A 16,790-nucleotide genomic window follows, 5' to 3' on the forward strand; every position below is an offset into this window, starting at 1 on the left:
ATTTTGAACCTCTTACCAAAATTGTCCTACTGTTTCCCAATCCCAACAGATGTTGGCCAGTAATGACTGTCAATGTCCAATTTGACTGATGTGATGTGTATATTTGTCTATATTGTATTATATTATATTATATTTAATGATAACATTACATTTTTATATTTAATACAATGTGTAATGTCTGGCAACCTGAATTGGAAATATATTTGAAACTTTAGAGATAGGTTTTAAATCTTTTTTATCTTGCAGCAGAGTGATTTTTTCATCTACTGTAGATGGTTAGAAAAGTGCATTTGCAGATTCTGGAGATAAGTGTTATTAAATGAGCTTCTGGGTTTAAATTTTTCTCTCTCAGTGAAATGGACGCATAGTTCTGTGACTCAAATGCAATTGTAACACATAAGAGGTACAAGCTGGGACATCTCCATAACTACCTTAATTTAAAAAAAATGTATCCTCTGGTTCTACAAGTTTATGACTTAAGATGTAGTGAAAGATACCTGCTAATATTTTATTAAGTACTTTTGTGACATCCCTTTTTGTGTTCCAAACATGACAATAAAATGCAGAAAATACAAATCATTAATGCTCCTATGATTCGTTCCACCTAAGCATCTTTTGACCATATCATAGAGGAGGCTAAAGTTATTGAAGACAGTAGTGTCTTACCGTTCAAGAAAAGAACAACTAGCTGGTATAGAGAGCAATAGGTTCCATACTGTGTTCCCCAGGTGGTAATACTTGTTGAGCCGTTCCTGAAAACCACAGGCTTCAGTACCTCTCGTCAAAGACAATGTTGAAGAGTACACGCTCTTCTTCCCTGTTCCACATTTTCAGGAGAGGGCAGAACAAGCAGTCTTGCTGTAAGCTGAAATCCACATTTCACAATGAAGTATGTGCCAAATATAAGGATGGAAAATGTTTTTTAAAAGAATCGAACCTCTCAAATTTATAGTGAATTATGAACAACACTTTAACATTGAAGGGTTTAGGAGAGTTTAATAGTTAACATGTGCTCATATTTGACCCAACTGGCCAGATTGAGGTTTGAATAAACTGACTGACAGAAATTGTCTGGGAGGGTACATGCTGTTAAATTGGGTTCTTAGATGCTGGTTCTCCCTGCTGCTTCAACACTCTTATATTCACATACAAACTGAAAGACAGGGAAATGATGGGATTTCATGCACTGTCTAGATTAAGGCATATGACATTTGCCATTCAGGTGGCAACAGATGAAATACTATATAACCAGGGAACATTTATTGCTTATTAATGTAATTAACTTAATATATGCGACTGAGATGTTTGTGGTAGAAATAATAGAAATGGTTCGCAGGTGGTCGAGTGGTTAGAGCACATGCCATGTACACACCGGACCCTGGTTCGAATCCTGGCCGGAGGACCTTTACTGCATGTCACCCCTCTCTCTCTCCCATTATTTCCTGTCCATCCACTATCAATCAAGGTGTCTGTGCCTGAAAAAATCTTTAAAAAAGAAATGGTAGAAATAATGTCTATTTTGGTCTATACAATTACACATTCATCTGGAAAACATAAACAACAGAATCAAATATCATTTTGGGCATTGTGTGATGAAGGTGCAGCAGCACACATTGTGAAATCCTTTCCTGACTTATGTCGTCTCATGGGTCAGACTCTGAAAACATCCTTTTTGTGCATGTGATACCACCAATTCTGACTAAGACAATATTTCAGTCTCTGGAATCTTCCCTATAGGCATTAACATTCTTGGAGTATGTGCCTGCATACACAACACAATATGTGGTATATATCTTGCATATTTCATGACAATCATGTCTAGAGGTGGTGCTCAAAACACCAACACTTATAATTCAGGGCAATACACATGAAATAGTTGTTTAACTTTCTGAGGCTTAAAAAAAATGTATTTTGCTGAGATTGTCAGAAATATGTTGTTTTAACATGTAGTGGTGTTGCATTGTGCTGTAAAGTGTTTTGGTAAATGGATTGAACTGCATTACTATAGTATACAATAGTTAATGGGCACTACAGTATTTAAAAAAAAAGCATTGTTGGCATGTGTCTTTATTACATACTCGACGATGACGAAAGGCTGAAAAATTGCAGAAACATATTTCAAAACATGTACTTGAACCCTAAGTGAACCCTAAGTACTGTATGGGCCAGTAGATAAACTAGAGAGAAAATATATTCAGAGGGGGAAAAAAAATCACACTGAACCACAAAAATGCAGCTTCAAAAACAAGCACAGAATTGAATCAGCACCTGAAACAGCCTCAACAAAAGCTACATTGTGATCTTCCCAAAGTGCTTTTCATGGCGCAGCTACTCTTCAGAAGCTGCTTGTATTGATGCAGCACACAAAGACACATAATCTGGTGTTATATGTGACACAAAGTGTCGATGCCAAGAAAATAGAAATTGAAGTATTATCGTCTCCATGAGTTGCCTTTCAACCTCTTTATATATGTTGTGGGAATCGTTGAGGCAGCTGCTCTGTACGGTCCTGTAACATTTCACAGCTTCCCTGGTCACCAAATTGAAACTGAAACTTCACAAGGCAGAGCATATTACTTCTTTGGGGGTTTTCCTTGTTGAAGACTGGTCCAGTATCCTCCTTCTACGCACAGATCAGGACTTGGTTGCTTAAAGCTGCTTGAAAAGGCAAGAATTAAGTTCATTTGATATATTAATTCCCTTAGTTTGATCAAAAACTTAAAATTGTTGACAAAAAGGTAAAAGTTAAAAACCTGCCCACTACACCTTGATTAAGAGCATTGTCTAAAAAGGAGAGTCTAAAAAATATTCAGTATTTCAAATATTTGCAAGCAAAAATTACCCCCCCCCCCCCAAAAAAAAAACAAAAAAAAAACAGACAAAAAGTAAATGTGATTGCAACATAATTATTCTTCAAGATAACCTTTAATGGAACCAGTTGCAATGTGATATATTTCTATAATTTGTACATCATTTCTTGTAAGCATCATTATTTTTTATATCACCCTGAGAGAGACCGCAGATGAAGTTGGCTTGTATGACTAAATCTGGCACATTTACACGATGGACCCATCACAATATGCTCTGGGGATGCTGGATATCCAGAAGTGTGGGATGGATCACAATCAGTAGTCAAGCTGCACACTCAGTTCATCCACATTTTTCTTGCAACCAGACAGATACTGATTTGTTATCATTAGTAATAATGAAAGAAATATGCCACAATAGTTACTGTGCATCAGACATCAATTTTACTTTTGAGAATAAATGCAGACAATTAATTTTGGCAGCGGTAAAACGACAATGACACTGGGTCAGATGAGGGATGATTAAACACTCCACTTCAGTCTCGTAACCTCGTTGCTTGAAATTTATGCAGAGTGATCATCTCTGTACTTTTCGAGAGGTGGGAAAGGGCGTTTTTGAATGCTTTGGTGTTATACAAAAAGAAATGACATGTTCATGATACTTTTGGCTAAACACAGGAGGATGGACTTGAATATAAATGTGTTTTTCCTTCAGTTGCAGGGGAGGTAGATCAAAACCTGCCATACAGTATGCTACAGTATAGCATACATAAAATACACTGGTTTAAATGACTAAGACTCTGCACTAATGCTGTAGGTGTACATCACAGTATTACAGTGTCTATGGCAGTAAATCAAATCAAATCTTTTATTTAGGGTGCCCTAAGTCAGCTCTTGTTTCACTTACTGCGTTATTAAAATGTGCAGAGAATACTGAAAATAGTCAAAAGACATCCATTCATATGGAACAAGAGACGTTTGGTGGGAGGCTTGAAAACAGGCAACACAAAGGATGGGGAAGTCTTTTTTATCACAGTCATTTGCTAAACATAACCTTAAAATATGATGAACTGTCACACGAAAGACCATTTTAATGATTTTGCACATTTTGCCTGAGTGAGTGAGTTCAGAAGACATAAAAACAGTCACCTACCATCAATGATGTTCTACAGTTCTTCCAAATTTTAGTTAATCAACAACCTTCTCACGTAACAGCTATGGGGAACACAAAATGAACATTGCAGATGTTGTTTGAGATGTTCAATCATCAAGTACGACGAGAGAAAAGTCACGTAAGTCACAGCTAATTGGAGGAGGCACGTCATTCTCTGTGTGAATGTAGGCTGCTTCTGTGCTTTTCAGGAACATCCCAGGGGAGCACTACAGAACTAATGAACATGGTGCACATAAATCATAGTACCTTAAAGTAGCGAAGTGTGTGAGTCATATCGATAAAACTGTTTTCTACCACACAAAATGATGTGTTAATTTTCAGTATCAGTGTTTAGTAGAATTTGAGAATTTAGCAGAAGTGCAGTGAATTTGACACAAACTACAGCTGTGATCTACAGTAGAGAAAACTGAGCATTAGTTTTTGTAAAGTGGAGAAAAATAACCTATAATTCAGCTGAAATTGTTACTGTGTAATGTGTGTTATGCGACACACTGTGAACATTCTAAATCAGGTGATTTTATCACTTTTCTTTAGCTGCAAATTACTGGCTTAATAACTGTGCCATAAATAACCACATAAATGTTCCCAGTAGCTGCATAAATTCAAACATTACAACACAATTGCTTTAGATACTCATTAGAAGTATAATAATTCAAAGCAGCTTATTACTTTGTGCAAATTGCAATATTTTTATACAATGGTCTCACAATGCAAATTAACAAAGATGGATTACCAATGATTAAATACCTAGACATTTAGATTTTCAAGTGCTGGTAATACAGTAAATCTCTTTGTGTCTTTGACAATGACTATAATATTATTTGTATTTAAACACAAAATAATTAAAACCAAGTCGAATGTATTTCAACATTTATAAAATAAAATAAAAATGTCTCTGAGGTTTTACCATGCATGAATAAATTAACACTTGTATTGCTTTCCTCTGCTACAGTGACTGGTCATGTGTTTTCAGATGACACGGCAAATTCAACGGAGCCTATAAATGACTACTGGCTAGTGGTGGATGGATTCGACAGGCAGGGCTTTGAGTTTTAGCATCTAGCTGCTGGTTAGGTTGGACGCTTCCCAAATGGACCGATCTGTAGTAAATGGGGTTACACAGCATCTAAGGTTGCAGATGGTGTTTGAAAGCAGAAAAGCTCACAATGCTTTTCCATCTAGAAAAAGACTTATACACAAAAAGTGGGATTTGGGTGGTGTGCAAGGTTGACACTATAAGACGAAGTTGATTGTTAACACTCAGTTTGGGGTTGGAATCCATTCTCGATCCTGGTCTCTGTGGAGACAATCACCCTCTAATAACAGTAATCTACCTCCTCGTTGGCCAGGACAATAGCTGTTCTGCAGGGGATGTAGACCTGAGAGAGAAAGAGAAAGAGAGACAAAGAGAGGAAAGAAAGTGGGGAGAAAAGTGAGATGATAATTGAAGACTGGTTATGAAAACAAATCTCTGATTTTTGTTCATCCATTCCAAAAAGTGAGACACAGAGGCATTTGGTGGTGCCTTGATGATCAGGAGTGATCGCTCCTCACAATCAAGGTCGACGTGATGGATAAACGAAGAGGAGGGGGAAATGGGGAGGGGAAAAAAGACAGGACAGTGAAGAAGAGGATATGGACTGTATTTAGAGGGGATATTCAGATCTGAGCAGAAAAATAACTCTTCGGTGGAGACAGTACACAAACACCACAGCCTTGATCGAAGAGGACCGTCAAGGTTAGAGAGGTATAATTAAAGTGTGACAGACTTGCAGCTACATTAAGACCTCTGGGTGGCACTGGAGTCAGCAGATCTGCTGTGAGCTTAGATGTCACAAATGCTTAAAGTTGAGCCTGTGTGACTGGTGCAGTAGCATATATTTTTAAGCTTTGATCTATGGAGAATATACATCATGGCATAGTTGGTGCAGCATTATTATTTTTTTTATCAGTGATTTAATCTGCCTCAGATTCATATCATTAACATTCCATTTCATTAAAAGCTTGTGCATTCAAGTGAACAATCCTCAAATGAACAATTTTGCCTCAAGTGAGGGCAAAAAAAAATCTAAATTTTTCAATTCTAAACTCTCCAATCAATGCAATAACTGTTTCATCATCTTTCCATATTGGCAGTGCATCAACTGTAAATTTGTGATTCTGTGAAGATGCAGTCCGCCTGTAGGCATATGTTGAGCTGAAAGAATCTCCCGAGTTTTGCTAGACTGAAGAAAACACGTCAGCAAAAAATACGTTTTTTTTATCACAAAAAAAAAGAAGAAGAAGAAAGTCAGGAAATGGCAGATTCCTTACAGGAATCTCACTGAGGCTGTTAGTTTGGAGTGGTGCTGCTAATAAAGTCTTTGATCAATCCTTTTGATATTCTCAGTGTCATTTGAAGGCAAGGAACCACTGTGTACCATTAGTCATTTTAGATTTATGCCAAAGGAAAAGCCAAGCAGATATAAATGATGCTATATTTCCCAACAGAAAACTGAAATCGAGCGCAGAGCTGTAAACAATTCAATCACCCCCTGAACTCTTCAAGCCGCCCCTCGGCATCAGTGGATCTGAGCTTGCTGTGGATGTGTTTCTTTGGCAACAGTTTGTCACTGAGGGAGTTGAGCAGCCCAGCGCTGAAACACTGACACAGACATTGGTGACTAATTAAACAGTCTCAGTGGGAGAGTCTCCATGCAGACACACCGCAGAGAGAAGGAAAGGCAGAATGAATCATTGCACCTGTTTGAACAAAAGCTACCACTGAGCCTAACCTGGAATATGTCAACAGCTTTTATTTCCACCAAATAGATAGCAATAGTGACAAATTCTAAATCCATCTGTGAACAAAGATCAGCACATAATCTCAAGTGTTAGCACAGCAATTACTGGGAGGCCTTGTAATTAACATTACTCCTGACAGCATGGTGATGGTATAAAATACCATACATACTTTACGCACAGTATACATGACCTGTTGCACACTCACACTTACTTACTTAAACAAACAACTCATAAAGCTGCAGGGTTTATGGTTCGGATTTATCTGATCACACAGGACAACGTAATTGATTGTTGAGATGAAGGTAGAGCTGTCTGTTGTTTCACAGATGTAAGGGTTAAAGGGCCACACATGTAAAAAAACAAAGAAAAACAGCAGCAGTGATATGTTTTGTACAGTTTGCCGGTTGACTCGCTAGCTGGTAAGCATCCTCACCGCATGTCTTCTGTGTGACTTTAACAGCAGCAGAGTCGGCAGGAGGCACAGCTCTATGCTTAAGTGTTCATTACCAAGGTGTTTAAACAACATACCATTTAAGGTGTAGAATACAATTACCACAATGTTAAACCTTTACTACGGAAATCTCTCCTAAAGTACAGCTATTACATCTCTTACTCTGTCTGTTTGTTTAACTATGCTTACTATAGGTTCAAACATGTCAAAAGATTGTATTTATTTATATTTGTAATACCTAAACATTACAAATCAATATCTAAACACTACATATCAAAACTAAAGGAAAACAACCGAATCTAAAAGGAAAGCCAATGTTGTACATACTGTATTATGTCTAATAAATCACAAAAAATGGAAAAATGTTACATTAAACCCTGCTAGTGGTTGTGCAGATTTTAATCCATTTACTAAAAATCATGTATACGTCAGTTGTAATACAACAAACTTGAGTATCCTGCTGTGTTGAATTTTGGATGTATTTATCTTAAGACATAATTTTCTTTCTGTTAATTTTTCAACGTTAAAATCTAAAACAAGCAAATAATACTTTTAACTTGTATTTACTTGTATAGTATTCATTTTGGTCAATGCCAGATCATCATTTTATGTAAAAGAACAGTGGCCACTATGGACAAGTGACATGAGATCATAACTGCTAAATGGCAGTGTTACAGTAGCACAGATAGATAAGTGATTGACTCAGTGATGTTCATTATACAGCAACATCTACCTAATGCTCTCTAACAGCCTAAATCCCTAAGTGCAATAAACTGAGCAAGTGTATGTATTATTTCTTATGAAACTTCTCAGTTGTGACACTTCAGCTGTTGACTGTAAAACTCAAGCTAGCTGCCGTTTAAGTAGATGACTCCATTATGTGAATGGAAAGGTTATTCAGCGCTCGGGGAAATCAACGACGATCATCCTGCTGATCTGTCACATCTGTGCTAATAACTTCACGTACCAAGTTAACCTTAGCTATGATTTAATGAAGATCACAATCTCAGTTTTCTTTAGTGCAGCACTAATTTGACTGAAAATGTCTTAGTATGTACTCATGTCTTCCAACATCTCACTGGGTTTGTTTTTTTTCTTTATGTCCATAAAGCCTCTGCTGCTTTCTGATGAGTCATTTAGAGTAGGTGTTAACTGCTTCACTATCTTCAGTAGACTCTACTACTGTAACAGTGTCTTCACAGGTCTCCTTAAAGCAATTATTCAGAAGGCTGCAGTCGATTCAGAACGCGGCTGCTCGAGTCCTCACTAAGACCAAGAAAGTGGATCACATCACTCCAGTTCTCAGATCTTTATAAAAGCTTCCTGTCTGTCAAATAATTGATCTCATAATACTAATGTTGGTTTACAAAGCGCTGATTGTTTAGGGCCAAAATACATTTCTGATCTTATGTTACATTATTAACCAACCAGACCTCTCAGGTCATGTGATGCAGGTCTGCTTTCTGTTCCTGCAATCAAAACTAAACATAGAGAAACATAATTCAGTTTTTATGCACCACATATCTGGAACAAACTCCCAGAATACTGCAGATCTGCTGCAACTCTTAGTTCTTTTAAATCAAGGCTAAAGAGCCTTTTATTCAATCAAGTAATTATTCATTTCTCTCACTGCACTGTAGCTTTTATTCTGCTGTTTTATCTGTCTAACTCTATTTTAGCTTGTTTTTGTTTTCTATTCTTTTGGCTCTTTAATGAATGTTTTTAGTTGATTTTAATATCTTTTGTGTGGCGTGTTTCTTTTGCACTTTGTCCTGATGCTTTCAATGTTTTATGTAAAGCACTCTGCATTGCCTTGTTGCTGAAATGTACTACATAGATAAACTTGCCTTGCCTTCACTGGCAGACATTTCAGATCTAAGCAACAGCAGTAGCTACCAGCAGCCAGATCCAACAACAGAACCTTTGCAGATCTGAATATTTTAAAGGATAATTATGAAAACTGCAAAACAAAATTAGATGAGGAGGAGGCCAAGCAGATTTTTGGAAGCTACTGTATTCGTAAAAAGTTAAGTCCATTTGTCCTTTTTGGCTGGACCGCAACACAAAAGTCTGTGACTGACAGACAACCACACTTAGTGGTGTAATTTCATCAATCACTTTGGCAAAGTGTTTAATGTCAAATTTAATTTCATTCAGGGCCATGCCATATTCTAGGTTTGGGCCCTTTCTTGAATTCTTTTGTTGCATGGGTGTTTTTGTATCATCTTGTATCACACTTCCATGTGAGAATTAGTTTTTTGACTCACTTCAAGAGCAGAGTCCAGCCTTTGAGCTAATACTCAATCTGATCAATGTTCAAAAATGCTGATAAAGAATTCATGAGGTCCTTTACAGGAATATATCAACCACTAGGTTTCTGTCTCCTGACACCAGCTGCTGGCAAGAGCATGGCTTGACTACCCTTGCACTTTCACTCTCCAGACATGTCTCTGTTCTGCTCCATTACTCACTTAACAAGGATCAACTCCCTGTAAGCACTTCTGTACATGCAGGTTATATTTTAGGCAAGGACCAAGGATCTGACATTGTAACAACACAAATGTGGCTTAGATATAAATGAGTTAAGACTCAACTACAGGAACATTCTGCTTCTGTTTACATCCTGGTCATCATTTTGACTGGTTATAATACTTCAACAACTTAACTGTTGAAAGTAAGTTGTAGCATTAACACTTTTCAGGATCAGCACTTAAATTGATATTCTAACCCCAGTAAAAGGACCAAAATGACAACATCCAGGTGATTAAGAAAAAACAAAAAACAACTTTGGATTTATTCACGGTCAGCCTAATCACCAAGCTTACGTGACTGACATGACTAACAATGTGTACATTAAGCTATTCTATTAGCCATGCTATCTCTGTACTTTGCTACAGCAGCGCATTGAACTAAATGCTAACATCAGCATCCTAACATGCTTACAATGACATTGCTAATATGCTGATGTTGCAGTCAAGAGGTACAGGATAATCTTTCTCATCTTCACCATTTTAGTTTATCATATTAGCATGGCAACATTTGCTTGAAATAGATAAGTACAGTACATTTCATGGAAACCCATCTGATAGTTGACGAGGCATTTTTCTCGAAAACAAAAACGCTGAGAAGTCAGGGGATCACCGAAATCATTAGGATACATCACCTAGGAACAATGAATGTCTGTACAAAAGCTAAAATACATAACTCACACATACTAATCAATGCAAGCTCTTACCTCTCTATTATACAGTATACACGGCAAGTATATGTATTTTAAGTACTTCACATATACCTGCTTCACATATAGTGTGAAGCAGGTCCTCTGCATTCTGTCACAGTTTTACTCTGTTAGTTCAGAATTCCACATCAGGCCTCAGATGTTTCTGATGGAAACGTGCGTCTTTTGATCATTTGCCACCAGCCTGCTATGTTTCCCCTCACTGTCTTTTTCTTCCTCACTTCAGCTTAATTTCTTTTAGTGAAACTGTCAAAGGAGACAACTCCTTTGATGCATGCAAAGTTTATCAAAAGGTTCTGAAGCAGCTAATTATTCATCAGCGTTTCTTAGCGCTTTGCCTTTGACGTTATAACACAAACAAAACTGTAAATGTGACAACTTACAGAGCAGGTTAACTTACATTTTATCATAAATTTGTATGCTAATATGTATTAACCGGCAATGAATCAACTTATTTTACAGTCAAAAATATGGAGTGTTAATTTGCTGTCAATTTAACTGTGAAATATGAATATTTTCACAAACTCAAGTCTGTTTTAGCAAGAAATGTGTAAAAGCTGCATCAAATACTGTAATAGGAAGGTTTGATATTAAAACTGTCTACTACAATATGGAGCATTTTCCTGCATAGTTTGTAGAAATTGTTTACCATCTGTTTACCATGTTTTGTTTGGTTGTTTGCTCTTTAATTTCTTTACTGATTTTTTTTTTAGAAAGGAAAGAAAAGTGAAGGGTTCCATGTGAACAGCAGTTGAAGGGCTAAAGAGATATCACATGGCAACGATGAATGTCCGGATTTGTACACATGGGGCATTACAGTCCCTCTGCTGACATCATCCAATTATGTGCATTCTCAGTCTGAGGAGTGATGCATTCTTGCAGGATATGAGTTTATTATCATGCAGTAACGAGGAAGCAGGAGAACTGACAGACCCATTAAAAAAACAGAAGCGAAGAAGTTTGCGCAGACTTTGAAAGCAACAGTTGTTAAATAAAACATGGATGGTGTGGGCACCTTTTGCAGCCCCCGCAGAGGCTCTTGTCTGATTATTCTTGTCATAACAAGGTAGGTAAGAGGAGGAGAAGAAGGAGGGGGAGGAAGAAGCATCTTTATGCAAGAATACAGTCTCACTGTGCAATCTCTACGCAGGAGTCTGTGAAGGAGATACAGTATGTACAGAAGAGTCCAGACCCTGCTTCCTCCCTCCCTCCCTCCCTCCCTGTCGGCTTCACTCCTCTCACTCTATTTCATTCCACATTTATCCATGATGGTGCCAACATTAGCAGATGACTTGTTAACTAAACTTCATATTTTGGCCAAGAGGGACAAGGGTGAAGCAGTGGTGTTTAAATTAATAAGAGTTAGAAAAGATTTAAGAGAATGTGGAATTTGAATCCTTAACTGATGAAACCTAAGCTAATATGATGGAGAATGGCTGTCTGTGTGAAAGAGGAAGATGCTTTTTATCCCGGGCTGACGGAAACTTAAATAATGCTGAATTGATGCTCTTAATAGCAATGTAAGCTTTTCCAAACACATTTTTGATGCATTAAAGTACTCCTTCCCACAGTTAATACAGAAAAATATCTGCTATCCATTAAATGCACCAACGTGTTCAGTATTGATCTGAAGAGGTTCAAGCTGAGTTCAGATAAACAAACACCTTATCAGGTGCTATGTCAATGCTGCAACTAACAGCAACAGTTTAAGTGGATTGCCTTGAAATATTTATTTCCTTACCAAACAAACCATGGAGGGAGATCATGACTGTAGAGAGGACTTCACAGATATCACTGTCCTCCTGCATTAATTGGATTCATTAACACATCTACAGCTTGGAATCAGCTGATTTACAGATACATTTCACAGGACTATTTGGGTGTCTGTGGTGATCATTTCCAGTGCATCCCTGACCTTCATAAACATCTTACTGCCTTTCAGCATTTTAATCGAGAAAAAAAATTACATCAGAAAAAAAGGAGGCAAACATGAGGAAGATCCTCAAGCACTATGCTTAAAATGCATATCAATGTTTCCTTCTATTTTTCAAGGCCCAACCTATTTCATGCCATTAGCCTTAAGCAGTCTTCACGATGGAAGCTCAGTGGTTTGTTCTCCCAGATATTTTTCTCCCCTCTGTGACACTGTGCAAGTTTAAGAAGCATGCACATGAAAAGGTAAGTTCTAACACCATGAATAATGCAAATTGTTTGCCAAAGATTCTGAAAAGTGGTAGATATTATATTCACATAACTCTCTCACATAAGTCCTGGATAACTGGAGGCTTGAGCAACGTAAAATGCATAGACATCAAATATGATATTCACAAAGTCTAATGATGTGGAGAATCCACAAACAATCAATACTTTCCCCTGATGAACAGATATAGCCATATTTGATCATTTTCTGGATTCTGCATTAAAAATCATATTGATGAAGGAGATACTAAATTATAGAGTAGTGGTTAAGCTGAGAGGTCCAGACTAGGGAGATGGTGGCTTTGTGCCAGAGAAGCCAGCTCTCTTTTATGGCAACACACTTAAACCTCATTAAAATGGCTTTAAAAGATCCTCTCACTACAAACTCCATTCTGGGTTAATTAAACTGATTTGTGAAATCAAACATGGAACATAAAAAGGACAAAACATGAATAAACTGACAGCTATTTCATCACATTTTACACTGCCACAAGCAGTTAATGTTCAAATACTTTCTTTTTACTTTACTTGTAAAGATCTATTTCTGCGTAGGTTCTTTTCTAAAGTATTAATGCACAAATCCCAGAGATTCATGTGCAGGAACTGACTGATAAATGCATGTAAGTGTGCAGAACATTACATTGTATATTCAGGTATAAACTCTTGGCAGTGCTCCAAAAAGAACATTTAAATAAAATGTGTATGTGTGCATGCTGTGCATCTGCTAGATGCAATAAATCATATGAAAGGTGGGTGGAGTGTATCAGAATATGAAGTAAAACACTGACAAAAACGACAACAATAGGTTACTGCTGCCATTGTCGTATTAGCAATATAGTTACCCTCTCGAGTGTTGCCATGTTTAATAATGTTTAAATTGTGTAAACTTGGAAGTTCTCAAGAAATATATTCTGGTATCACCCATGAGTCAGCTGTTATCTTCTGCTTGGTGGATACTTTTTAATCTTCTCAGTCCTGTTAAAACATGCATCATGAGCTTTAAGTGTTTCACTGAGCTGGTCCGGTGTTGAGAAACAGCACAGCAGCATTTCCTCAAAGCAGACATTTTAATTTGTTCAACACAGGTGCAGCTAATAACATAAATAATGGCAGCATTATGCTTCAGTGTTGGGATCCATTGTGTTCACTGAAGTAGTCTACTGGGAAACGTCAATGGAAGGGAACCATCATTAAAGTCATCTGTTTTCCTGCTATAATAAAAAGGTCTATACCTGGATGCATAGAAAAAACACACCTAAACAGAATGCAGTCATTATTAATGCTATTAGCTACACATTAGTTCAACAAGTTAAAAGGCTCCATCTTGCGGTCGGCACAGTGGATGGCGGGTGCGACGCATATGTGTTTGTTAGTTTCAGACTGACGCAGTTGTTACATTCCCGCCCTGCGCCCACGTTGTCTTAATAGCAAATGCACTTGCCCAGGTGTGTGTGCCCATAAGCGTGTTGGTTTCAAATCAAACAGATCTTTCGATCTGTGGATGACTGCTCTACCCCTGAGCCACAGCCTACACAATACATTAAAGCTGCAAGTATAATACAATGAATCAATAAATCTATTCTATCTACAGTATTCTACTTTGACAGTTATTACGCACCAAATTCATTGTCTTTTGCTGTAAAAATAGGAAATTATGTGAGTCATGTGACTTTGTAAATCTGATGGCAACATTCAAAAGAGAGAAAAATGTTTGTCCAACAGTTTTTTATACCTAATGTTTTGGTTTTCTGAGATGTCTCATCACCGCCCACAACTCTTTTTCATGTTTTCCAGTCATGAGGAGCTCCTCCATTATATATGTGCATTGCATTTTGGGACAATAGTGTCCATTCAAAGCACTCTCAAAAATCATTTAGTATGCATGCTGACATTTTTGAGTAGTACTTAATTTTGTCATTTTCACAGTGTGAATATACCACATCCTAAGGACAACATTAGAATTAGTATGCAGAGTGGGATGGTGATACAGCTCATCAGAAAAGTAGTCTAAAGACTAGACTCCACTACAATGGCCCTGGACTGGTAATTTGAGTACACTCCATATTTAGGACTTGATTATGTTAAACAAAAGATTACCTTTGATTAGTCAAAAGTGTGATGTTGAAAATATGTTACCTGCATGGAGTTGGGACGATCAGCGAAGGGCACAGGCTCAGTGAAGAACTCTGTGTTGTGGTCCAGCCGTCCATGACCTCCATACAGAGCCTCATCTGTATCCAGCTTGATTTTGTATCTGGCAAAAATGGAGGTTAAGGCGCAATGACAGTGGGAAACAAGATTATACGATCTAAGACAAAAAAGAAGCACAAGAGAAGGTTTTAGCAGCAGTGCTTTTGGTGTGCAGACTTGGTTTAGCAGGGCTCAGCTGGTTTATACTCATTGAAATCCTCACATCCATCAGCATTCATCTCCCCCTCACAGCACTGCAAAGTGACAGTGCGGAGCCCTAACAGACAAAGGGAACGCTGCCTGAAATTAACATAAATACAAAAGTGATTCAACCACGGCTCAACCATCCAGCCTGCCTGTCTAATTTATCTAATTCACTGCATAAATAATGAATTCAATCAAAAAAAGTGATCCAAATGAGTGATAACAAATACAGTGCCTACATAAAGTATTTTCTCTCAGAAATGCTTGAGGTTTATTCCTTTGCAACTTTGAATCACATTTTAATTTTTTTGAGGATATCACTAAAATAACTAATATAACACAAAAAAGAAAAGACTGCTCAAGCATTCATCACTATTGATATTTAGTTAAAGATATAGCCCTGGATCTATGTGGTTAACATCCTATATAAATACTGCATATACTGTCAAAACTGTATGTTGCTCATGCACATGATTTTTTTTTTTACATGAAAGTCCTTATCAGTTGAAAGACACTGCATGCTTCTTTACTCCACAGAGAGAATGGTAGTAGTAGAAACAGTAGTATGTGTGCTGTTTGTGTGGGTGGAGGTGGAGGGGTAAGGGACTTTTTCCTCATTCTTTTTGTGCAATGTCTCTGCTGTGTTCCATAAAAGGGTACCACAGTTTCATGAAATATGTGTGCTCCTGAAGAGAAACCAAGATGGAAATACATTACATTAAATATAATATGTAAATCATGCCATATGCTCCAGTGAGGGCTTCAGCATATATTCAGCTGTTACAAAAGTGCATCATCAAATTGATCACATGATGAATTATGCCCTTCAGCTGGGAGAAATTGAGAATACTGTCTCATGTGATATCTAAATTGTTGGGAAACAGTTCCAAAAGTCTGCCTGAGGAAACAATTTAGCTGGCGGACTTAAAAAAAAAAACCTTCCTCCCTTTGTCAGATGGATGGATGGATGGATGTCAGAATCAGTTAGAAGGTAATTATTAATGTCAGAGGAAATATTTAAGACATTTTAAAAGCTGAATTTAAAATGCAAGAAAGTGCACTTTGACAAGCATGTACATAAATATATATTTTCTATTATATTTCTCTGCAGGCAAAAATCTAGCTTGGCTCATGCCTGTCTGAAATGCTTAGTAGTCTACATGAGCACCTCGATGTCCATGTAATATGTAAATACCGTAAACATCTTTGCAATGCATTATTTACTCCTGTCTCTCAGGGAGCTGTGAGGAGTGGTACTGTAACAAACACCAGGATAAAGAAGCAGACATGCAAACAGCAACCCTAATTGGCTGGCTGAATAATCACCTTATATCCCCATAGGCGATACTGTGGAGTTTGAGTGTGATCCTCAAACACTGCCTCATTCTGCCCCAAAGCCGGAAAAATTCCGCTTTTGCTGCCTGCTTGTCTGCTTTGATAGTGATGATTAAAAAGAAGTGCTGCTCTGTGCATTGTTTCTGCTGAGGAGGAGGATCCCCTCCTCCACACCTCCTCTGCTCTCGCTTGCCATGGTGTTTTATTGACAGAACAAACTCATTTCGCAATGGAGGTTTTACAATAATTATCAGAGGAATATGGAAATATTCTTTCAGGGGTGACAATGCTTCAGGGAAACCAATAATCTATGTGCGAGAAATAAGTCTTGTACTACAGAAAATAAATATCTTTACATGAACATGAACTAATTCTAAGTCTAACTGTTAATATTTACAAATAAAATGT

The 16,790-nt window shown here is 37.5% G+C and overlaps 1 protein-coding gene across 1 annotated transcript in view; it reads right to left on the reverse strand.

Moving 5' to 3' along the window:
* Window positions 1–3,228: 3,228 nt before the first annotated feature.
* Window positions 3,229–16,790, reverse strand: part of gbe1b (glucan (1,4-alpha-), branching enzyme 1b) — an 85,759-nt gene continuing 72,197 nt past the window's right edge. Inside the window, exons 15-16 of the mRNA XM_053321012.1 lie at window positions 14,790–14,907; window positions 3,229–5,360 (exon numbers count right to left, since the gene is read on the reverse strand). Coding sequence (XP_053176987.1) covers window positions 5,298–5,360; window positions 14,790–14,907 — 181 coding nt within the window. The 3' untranslated portion in view covers window positions 3,229–5,297. The remainder of the gene's footprint in view (window positions 5,361–14,789; window positions 14,908–16,790) is intronic.

The sequence above is a fragment of the Scomber japonicus genome, chromosome 6 (assembly GCF_027409825.1).
Source record: "Scomber japonicus isolate fScoJap1 chromosome 6, fScoJap1.pri, whole genome shotgun sequence".
NCBI classification, from domain to species: domain Eukaryota; kingdom Metazoa; phylum Chordata; class Actinopteri; order Scombriformes; family Scombridae; genus Scomber; species Scomber japonicus.